Source organism: Littorina saxatilis, linkage group LG2 (assembly GCF_037325665.1).
Source record: "Littorina saxatilis isolate snail1 linkage group LG2, US_GU_Lsax_2.0, whole genome shotgun sequence".
In the NCBI taxonomy this organism is placed as follows: domain Eukaryota; kingdom Metazoa; phylum Mollusca; class Gastropoda; order Littorinimorpha; family Littorinidae; genus Littorina; species Littorina saxatilis.
The window spans coordinates 12,331,328-12,341,035 of NC_090246.1; the positions used below are offsets into that span (position 1 = coordinate 12,331,328).

The 9,708-nt window shown below is 39.8% G+C and overlaps 1 protein-coding gene across 1 annotated transcript in view; it reads right to left on the bottom strand.

Moving 5' to 3' along the window:
• LOC138958214 (sodium- and chloride-dependent glycine transporter 1-like) overlaps nt 1–5,322 on the bottom strand; it is a 33,439-nt gene extending 28,117 nt beyond the window's left edge. Inside the window, exons 1-2 of the mRNA XM_070329311.1 lie at nt 5,141–5,322; nt 168–294 (exon numbers count right to left, since the gene is read on the bottom strand). Of these exons, the coding sequence (XP_070185412.1) occupies nt 168–294; nt 5,141–5,152 (139 nt within the window). The 5' untranslated portion in view covers nt 5,153–5,322. The remainder of the gene's footprint in view (nt 1–167; nt 295–5,140) is intronic.
• Between the last annotated feature and the right edge of the window lie 4,386 nt (nt 5,323–9,708).

The window sequence follows — 9,708 nt, forward strand, 5'->3', positions numbered from 1 at the left end:
TATTTGACCTTACACAGACTGTAGGAAGAGGCAAACCGTCTTGAACAATATTTTTCCCCAGGAAGCGACTCCAAGAACACAGAAGACTCGAAGGTGAGTGACGTACCTTGTAGTCTTTCTGTGATAGTAGTAGTCCAGTGGACGATACCTTCTGCCTGTGGTCTTACCTCCGCCATTTTTGAAGCAAAGGTACGGAAACCGCCATACGTTGCCAAGGCCAACGGCGTAGCCAATCAGCGTCAAAACAAACTCCACCTGGTGACCCCATTGGCCACGATCGTGAGTAGAAAGATGCTGAAAAAACCAGTGGAACAGCCAATGAAAAAAATGCTGAGGGGCTAGCGACACATCCATCCAATCGGATTCAAGTGGGTTTTTTTCTTTCCTTTGGGCGAATCGAATTTGAAAGAATACAGTCTAGCAGCGCTGTCTTTCTTCCCTTTGCAGTGTTGAACTGGAAATTAAATATCCATTGTACATGTAGAATGTTTGTTGGAAGTAGCGAATTTCAAACCGCACGGCTGTTCAACACAAGACTGTTTTTTAGGGGCTATTTAAAAAAAACAAAAATAAAACACAACCATCCAGCGCCAAGTTTGTTTCTTCGTGCACATACAATCTAAACGGACACAAAGCCGTGCAATGAATTGTGACGCGATAGAGCTAACATGACAACCAACGAACGCTACGACATCTTCCTGCGATAAGTTAACGTTTAAAACATGTGTTTTGGGTATGATTCCTTCTCCCCACGTCTATCAGATTCAGGCGCCTATAGACATGTCGTGTAACACACATTATGAACATTTCTGTAAACTCAGAGGTTATCTTGGTCCACAATAACATTTGTTAGAGCGGCCTGTTCTGAAAGAGAAAAATGTGAGTGTCAGCAGCAGTCCTAGGGAACCTAATTAGCTCAACAGGAGAAGCACAGGAAGAAATTACAAAGAAGAAAACAAGAGAAGCTTTTTAGATATAATAGAGTGATCCTGTCTGTCTTCAGTGATTAGTTTAAGCCAAGGAGTAGACAGGTAGACGAAGAGAGGAGGAAGATGTATAAGTAAAACGGCAGTGAAAATAAAGTGACGCTATGCTGTGTCGCATTGTACAGGGTGACCCCCAAAAAGTTCAACCCACAAAAATATTAAAATAACTTCTACATTTGTGGATCGAATCATTTCATATTTGGGGGACATAATTTTCAGCCAATGCATGACCCTTTCACAAAGTGACAATGTTATAGATGTAATGGTCTGACTTTTGTGTTATTTCAAAAAAGGTTGCCAAATTCGGGGATCGACTCAACAGAACGAGGTTTGAAATTGACCGGTAGCCAAACTAACCCGATTTAAGCCCTCAAGATTGTTACCTTTGGGGTAATTCGAATGAGATAGTGTACCTTAATGAACATTAGACAATCAGTTACTTAAATACAGGAATTACAGGCAGGACCAGGGCTTTCTCATGGATGAATGCATTCATGTCATTGATGAATTTTGCGCGGCATTGCGCAAGTGTAACTCCACATGAAGGGGTTCATTTTTCCAGGCATTTGAGTGTAGAAAATATTTTCAAAGTTGTGCATGAACTTCAGTTCGTCCACGACCATTCTACAAAATTTCGAATCTGTAGCTGAAATGGCCCGACATTTACCTTTCCTCCAACCTGCAAAGCATTCCCACCAAAACAGACGTACGTTCCTCGGCATTAAATCCCCATTTTTCTGTCTCTTTGAATCGTTTTCTTTGAGCTGCTGCCAGTTGTGCCTGTGGCAAATGTAGTTATCCGAAGATAGCACAGTTCGCAATATTTAAAGTAATTTTTGTTACCTCAGATGTTTTCTGATCTGTTCTCCTGGACTCTGCAGCTCTTCAAAAGGCAGTGTTGCTTTGAGATGTGTTTGGGTCTTGACTAGTTTATATTTTGTTGCTTTGTTTTGATTCACCGTGTTGCTGCTTCTGCTTGGTGGTGGTGCTTAACACATAATAATTATCGTATGCGCCTTTGAGAAGAAATGTCTTTACTTTTAGAATACTTGCACTAGGTAGACGGCTTTCTTCTGATCATTTAATTACTGAGCACTTTGTTCGTTAAGTTTCTAGAATCCCAATGTTTTCTTCCTTCGTGTGATTTAAATCAAAATCCCTTTAGAACTATTCTTAGGACCACTTATACTGATTTACAATGTTGCTATCAGGCCAAAAAAAAAAATAGGTCTGTTTACGGTAACATAGGCCCAAAAAATAGGGTCGGTAGGTCGGGATTTTTATTTTATTTATTTATTTATTTTTCCAAAAAACCATATTTTTACGTTATTTTGCCAAAAAAACAAAAGATTTTCTTTTTTTTTTCTTTCTCCCCCACATGCCAAAAAAAAGTCTAGGGTCGCGCGAAAAAAATAGGGTCGGTCGGGTTACCGTAAACAGACCTATTTTTTTTTTTGGCCTCACAGTTAAAAACCACGTACATGTATTTCTCTTTCATTTTTTCATCCATGTCCGGATTGTGTGCTTTGGGGCTGGTATTGTGCGGCAGACACTTAAACAACTTAAGTGGGTCGCACATCTGGTCAAAACACAGGCTTGTTGGTGACAGATGTTTTTCTGTTTCACTGTCACACAGGCACAGAGATATAATATATACATATATAATATCTACGTATTGTGCATGAGAGTCTCCCGCGCTGTATACGAAGCAATTGTTTTCAGTCAGCTGTGCGAATACTGATTTTCCGGCATGGGCAAAACATTGTTTTTTGTCATCCCCGAGTACGCAGTACTAGGGTCCAGCAGACTTTAATTGTGTGTCTGTCTGTGTGTCTGTCTGTCTCGACTTAACAGCTTAATGCTGGGAAACTACTGGGCGCACTTCGTTCAAAAGTTGATACACTAACTTGATAATAGGTCCGATTGATCGTATTAAAACTTCATAATGTTACCTGGGACCTAAATGCCCCAAAAAACACAAAAGTTCTTGACGGTTGGACGAATTCAATCGGAGCGACAGCCAGCCATTGAGCTGATAGAACAGCCGAACGCGTGCGGGTGGGGATTAATTTGGTCTCGGCAAAGAAAGTACAGTGCAGGTTTGGTCTCGGTGAGACTGAAAGAGAGACAGAGAGCACGAGAGAGAGCGACAGGGACACTGTGTCAGTGATTCAAGGTGGTGGCTTGGTGGCCAAAGGGATCCGGGTTCGATTCCTGGCATGGGCGGTCTATTTTAAAAAAAAAAAATTTTAATTCTTGTTTACTATTGTTTATTATGAACGTTTTAATGTTTTATTTTACTCTAATATTTTTTTTAATTGTGTAAAATAAATAATTTTTTTTTAAATCCACGTGCACAAGACAAAAACTTTCATACTGGGGGAGCGAGCCAGTCTGAAGAGTACTCGGGTCCAGCGCCAGCGTTTTTACATTTAGTCAAGTTTTGACTAAATGTTTTAACGTAGAGGGGGAATCGAGACGAGGGTCGTGGTGTATGTGCGTGCGTGCGTGAGTGTGTGTGTGTGGTGTATGTGTGTGTGTGTGTGTGTCTGTCTGTGTGTGTGTGTGTGTGTAGAGCGATTCAGACTAAACTACTGGACCGATCTTTATGAAATTTGACATGAGAGTTCCTGGGTATGAAATCCCCATACTTTTTTTCATTTTTTTTTATAAATGTCTTTGATGACGTCATATCCGGCTTTTCGTGAAAGTTGAGGCGGCACTGTCACGCTCTCATTTTTCAACCAAATTGGTTGAAATTTTGGTCAAGTAATCTTCGACGAAGCCCGGACTTCGGTTTTGCATTTCAGCTTGGTGGCTTAAAAATTAATTAATGACTTTGGTCATTAAAAATCTGAAAATTGTAAAAAAAAATAAAAATTTATAAAACGATCCAAATTTACGTTCATCTTATTCTCCATCAATTTCTGATTCCAAAAACATATAAATATGTTATATTTGGATTAAAAACAAGCTCTGAAAATTAAATATATAAAAATTATTATCAAAATTAAATGGTCGAAATCAATTTAAAAACACTTTCATCTTATTCCTTGTCGGTTCCTGATTCCAAAAACATATAGATATGATATGTTTGGATTAAAAACACGCTCAGAAAGTTAAAACAAAGAGAGGTACAGAAAAGCGTGCAATCCTTCTTAGCGCAACTACTACCCCGCTCTTCTTGTCAATTTCACTGCCTTTGCCATGAGCGGTGGACTGACGATGCTACGAGTATACGGTCTTGCTGAAAAATGGCATTGCGTTCAGTTTCATTCTGTGAGTTCGACAGCTACTTGACTAAATGTTGTATTTTCGCCTTACGCGACTTGTTTATTACTTTATTTATAGCTGATAGGCGTCCCTGATCTACCGAACAAACTCTGCTCTTTTTCTACGTTTCAGAGTCGCTCTAAGTGTGTGTGTGTGTATGTGTGTTTGTGTGTGTGTGTGTGAGTGTGTGTGGGTGTATGTGTGTGTGTGTGTGTGTGTGTGTGTGTGTGTGTGTGAGTGTGTGCGTGCGTGCGTGCGCGGTTGTTACTAAAACAGAGCGCTTGCGTTCGTGCGTACGTCTGTGTGTGTATGTTTGTTCGCTTGAACGCGTGTGTGTGTGTGTGTCTGTGTGTGTGGGCGTGCGCGTACGTGTAAGTGCGCCTTGCATATCCATTTAAATACGACGCAGATAAATTCATCTGAATTTTAATGGTTTACACTGGACAGTTGAAAGAGTCAGTGTTCAAAAGTGTCTTCAACTGCACGATATGATTATTAAGGCCTAAAATCTATGTTGAAAATGACACTGCAAATAACTGACAAGAGACACACTAGAACTTTTGTAAATTATTTATTTTTGGTTTGAATTTCAGATTTTGCAAAGAATGAAAGTTTTGTCTAATCTAAAACGTGTTTATTTGTCCAACGCACAATTCTGTCAGTGAATCAAGTTCTTTGTCTACAATAATACCAAAAGACATTTATGGGCATTGAACCACTGATGCAGTTTTTCTCTCACCCACTCTCCCAGGAACCAACCAATCAATCAATCAATCAATCAATCAATCAATGTAATTTGAATGCCTTTAACTTGAAATGTTACACGTTGACACTAACTTCTGCAAAAACAAATTAACAGAGCATGAGAAATTCCAGCCTACCTTTCCTGGCATGACGTCAGATCAATCAGTAGCGAAATAAACTTCGTGAAAATCTCAGCCTCCGGGTCAGTTGTAGTTCCAGACGGACGAATCATCAGCTTCACTTTTCTGACAACCTGCAAGCGAAAGTGATTCTTGAACCAGTACCAGAGACAGAGGCAGTTTCACGGGAAACAAAAAGCGCCGAGTGTTTATACGGGTCAATGGAACGATCCGCGTACAACTACACAAGTTATCCTTGGCACAGTTTGTGCACACGACAGTCCGACAGGCACCGGATTGAGGGTGGGGGTGAGGAGGTGGAACCTGTTGTATGAGTAGACAAAAGGAGAGTTCGCCCCCCTCATCCTACCCAGTTTCATTCGCCTGTGTATTTCACGCACACAAACGCTGACTGAAGAACTCTGCGAATACAAGGCCGTTCTGTTTAAAGCGGTTGTGTCCATCCGTTGAGTGCGACTGAAACAGCAATCAGAAAAGACATACTCGTATTATGCCTAATTACTGACGAAATGTGTTGCAATGTTATATACCGGTGTACGTAGACTAATTACAACACAAACTCTGTCTTTACAACAGTTCTGAAACCGGGCATGGAGTACGAACAACAATGTGAACAGACTTACTCCTATTATGCCTAAGTACTTACGAAAGTTGTTTTAATGTTATAGGTGGACTAATTTCAATCCAAATTCTTTAAAATACTTCCGAAACCGGGCATGACGGTTCAAAAACAATGATAGTTGTGGTTATAAGTTCTTGAACGTACCTGGATTTTAACACTTGCAGGTACAGAGAATAATTATGATACTTGGGACCCCCCTATTAAGATCCCCTAACTTAAGACTTCCTGTCCCTTTTAAGACCTTTATTTCTTAGGTGTGCTAGCTTTTCATAGCCTCTCTAAATTTACCCCCGTTTTAAGACTCCCTCCTTTTTAAGACCTGATTTTCTCAGATTGTTTGAAGTCTTAAAAGGGGGGGGGGGGGTGTTACACTTTTAGCCAAGACTGAGCAGAACTGTCCAGTCATATCATAATCTATTCACCTACTGAGTTGTACTCTCGAAAGGAAGGGCTGAAATTAAAACACACTCCAAAACCGCGAGTTTTTTTTCTACAAGACACGATATTATCAATGAGCGTCATTAAGAGTTAAAGCGAATTGAAATATTTCTGCAGGCGGACAGGGTATATTTAAATGATTACTATCACGCATTGTTGTCGTGCCTGCACAAAGTACGCTGATAGCTTTAAGTGGGGAATTCATCAACTTGCTTTCTCAGTGATGCAAATCGCAGCCAGGCTACAAAAACAAAGCAGAGATTTCTCAGGAATAGCAACATCTGTGGGATTTACATTTCGTGAAACAACTTGAGCGCCATGTAGCTCGGCAATTACATGCAAATGCCTGACTGTATATTGCTGCAAACAGAACACAGTCACAGAGTTAAGAGAGATGCTGACACACAAATACAAACACGCACGCGCACACTACACACATACATACACACGGGAATACATAAACATACAACCACACACAGAGACAACTACCGACACGGGATTACACTAAATTACATAAAAGACAAACAGAGAGAGAATGATCTAGATGCAAGTCGCGTAAGGCGAAATTACTACATTTAGTCAATCTGTCGAACTCAAAGAATGAAACTTGAACGCACTGCATTTTTTCACCAAGACGATACAGCTTCGTAAATCCCCGCGGCAAGGAAATCGCTGACAGTGCTAACGTGGAAAACGCAGTGAACTTGACAAGCCAGTACAGCGCAGTAGCGTTTGCGCTTAGCAGATAAGCGCGCTTTTCTGTATTCTTTTAAACTTTCTGAGCATGTTTTTAATTCAAATATAATATATCTATATATTTTTTGAATCAGGAAATAATATAGAATAAGATGAAACCATGTTTGGATCGATTACTAACATTAATTGTTATTAGAATTTTGCGATTTTTAATGAAGGAACTCATTAATTAATTATTAAGCAAGCTTTCAAGCTGAAATGCAATCCCATAACCTGGGCTTCGTCGAAGATTGTGTGACCAAAATTTCAATCAATTTGATATAAAAACAAGTCGCGTAAGGCGAAATTACTACATTAAGTCAAGATGTCGAACTCACGGAATGAAACTGAACGCACTGTATTTTTTCACCAAGACAGTACAGCTTCGTCAATCCCCGCGTGAAGTAAATCGCTCACCTTCCACGTGCAAAACGTAGTGATATTGACACGCCAGATTAGCGCGGTAGCGTATTGTGCAAAGCAGGAAAGCGCGCTTTTCTGTATTCTTGTTAACTTTCTGAGCTTGTTTTGAATACAACCTATCATATCTATATGTTTTTGGAATCAGGAAATGATAAAGAATAAGATGAAATCATTTTTGGATCGATTTCTTAAATTTTATTCGTAAGACTAATTAATCTATTTTCGTTAATTGTGATCACATTTTAAGAGTAAACATGACATATGTATATATGTTTAGATTCAGAATGTGATGAAGAATACGATGCAATCAATTTTAAATCTGTTTGCAAAAAATCGATTTTAATGAAACATTTAATGAGCAAACTCATTAATTAATTTGTAAGCTTCCAAGCTGAAATGCAATACTAAAGTCCGGGCTTCGTCGAAGATTACTTGACCAAAATTTCAACCAATTTGGTTGAAAAATGAGAGCGTGACAGTGCCGCCTCAACTTTCACGAAAAGCCGGATATTACGTCATCAAAGACATTTATCAAAAAAATTCAAAAAATTCTGGAGGTACCATACTCAGGATCTCTCATGTCAAGTTTCATGAAGATCGGTCCAGTAGTTTTCTCTGAATCGCTCTACACACACACACAGACACACACACAGACACACACACATACACCACGACCCTTGTCTCGATTCCTCCCTCTACGCTAAACAGTGGTGTGTTTGTGTGTTTGTGTGTGTGTGTGTGTGTGTGTGTGTGTGTGTGTGTGTGTGTGTGTGTGTGTGTGTGTGTGTGTGTGTGTGTGTAAACTGAGGTTACACACCTCGTCTCAGTCAGTCAGTAAATAGTAAAAATAGTGGTCGAAGTTTGTGGATCATGAAATTCGCGAGCTTCAGTTAAAAACTGCAAGCTCGCATTTTTCATGATCCGCTAACTTCGACCTATATATTGTTACTATCGACTGTGACTCGTTGTGTAACCTCTACTTATATATAAATATGTATTTATGTTGAATCCCGCAGTGGGGCACTGCGGTTATGAAATTAAAAGCCCCTCCTGTTTTTGGAACCGCAGGAGCTTTCTAGTTTGCTGTTAGGTAGATTTTTGGTTCCTCTTTCCTGTCATGCTCTCTTTTTCTTCATGAATTCTTTTCTTTTTTCTGCCTTCTTGCTCATTCACCTGTATTTTTTCCAAAAATCTCTTCTCTTGCCGCTTGTCTCGCGATTCATGTATAGTTTAATCTGTTAGTGTTCTGATGTAAGTCCAGCAGTAGATAGGTTAAGCCTATTTTAACATACTGGAAACTGGTAATCTTCCAGTAGGTATTAATTTAGTTTTACTAAAGCCTGCTGGGACACAAGTAATGGGTTAGTGCATTTGTAAACAGGAATCGCTTGACAAGTGGCCCCTTCACCCCCTCCCCCCCCCTTCCTCGTCCTGATATGGCTCTGCGTAGTCGGCTGGACGTTAAGCAACAAATAAACAAACAAACAAACAAACAAACAAATTTATGTTGAAGTTCGACACGAAATACCCTTCTCTTAGGGAGTCAACCAAGCCGATAACTGTACGCAAAGCAAAGATAAACTGTCGGTGGACCGTACTAAGAAAAGAAATCATTTATAGACGGAGCGTATCAAAGGTGGTCGGGGGAGTGTATCAATAAAATTCCGAGCGTCGTAATTAATCGTCCAAATATAGAAAGATGGAAAGCTTTGAAATGATCATTGGTGGTTCAAAGCAAGTGTTTTAGATTAAAGAATATCCCTGGATAAACAAATCGAAGCACAATGACTGCTGTCTTGAGTTAAACGTGTGGAAAGGTAAAAATAGACTGAACAAATACTTGTTACAGCACAAATCGTGTAAGTGCTCTTCGAAATGCCATCCAAAGTAGACATCTGAAAGTATGTACTTAGTTTAGTACATTAGCAAGCAGCGCTAACAAAATCAAGTGACACAATTGAAGAAAAGTATCCTTTTTGTTATGCTTTTCAGTATGAGACTCACCTTTGCCTCGCGTCGTTCCCACAAACAGGAAGTTAGGGGGAGCGTACTAAGAATATTTGGATCGCCGGCGTGTGTATGTCCTTCCAGTATTTTTTTTTAGAGAGATTAACTTGATTTAAGTATTGTGAGCTTAGATGGCAATTTAATCATGTTATTTGAGTGAAGGTTACAGGTTTGGACCTAGTGTATGTCAGGGAGGGCCTTTCAAAATGAGGCAATGGTACAGAGGATGGGGTCTGTGGGACCCACAGAGATGTAGACTATTCTATATCTATGTGATGGGACCCCCAGCTGCTGTTAAAATCAGTTTAGCACCTGAAAGGGGTATGTGTGGTCTCTCCTT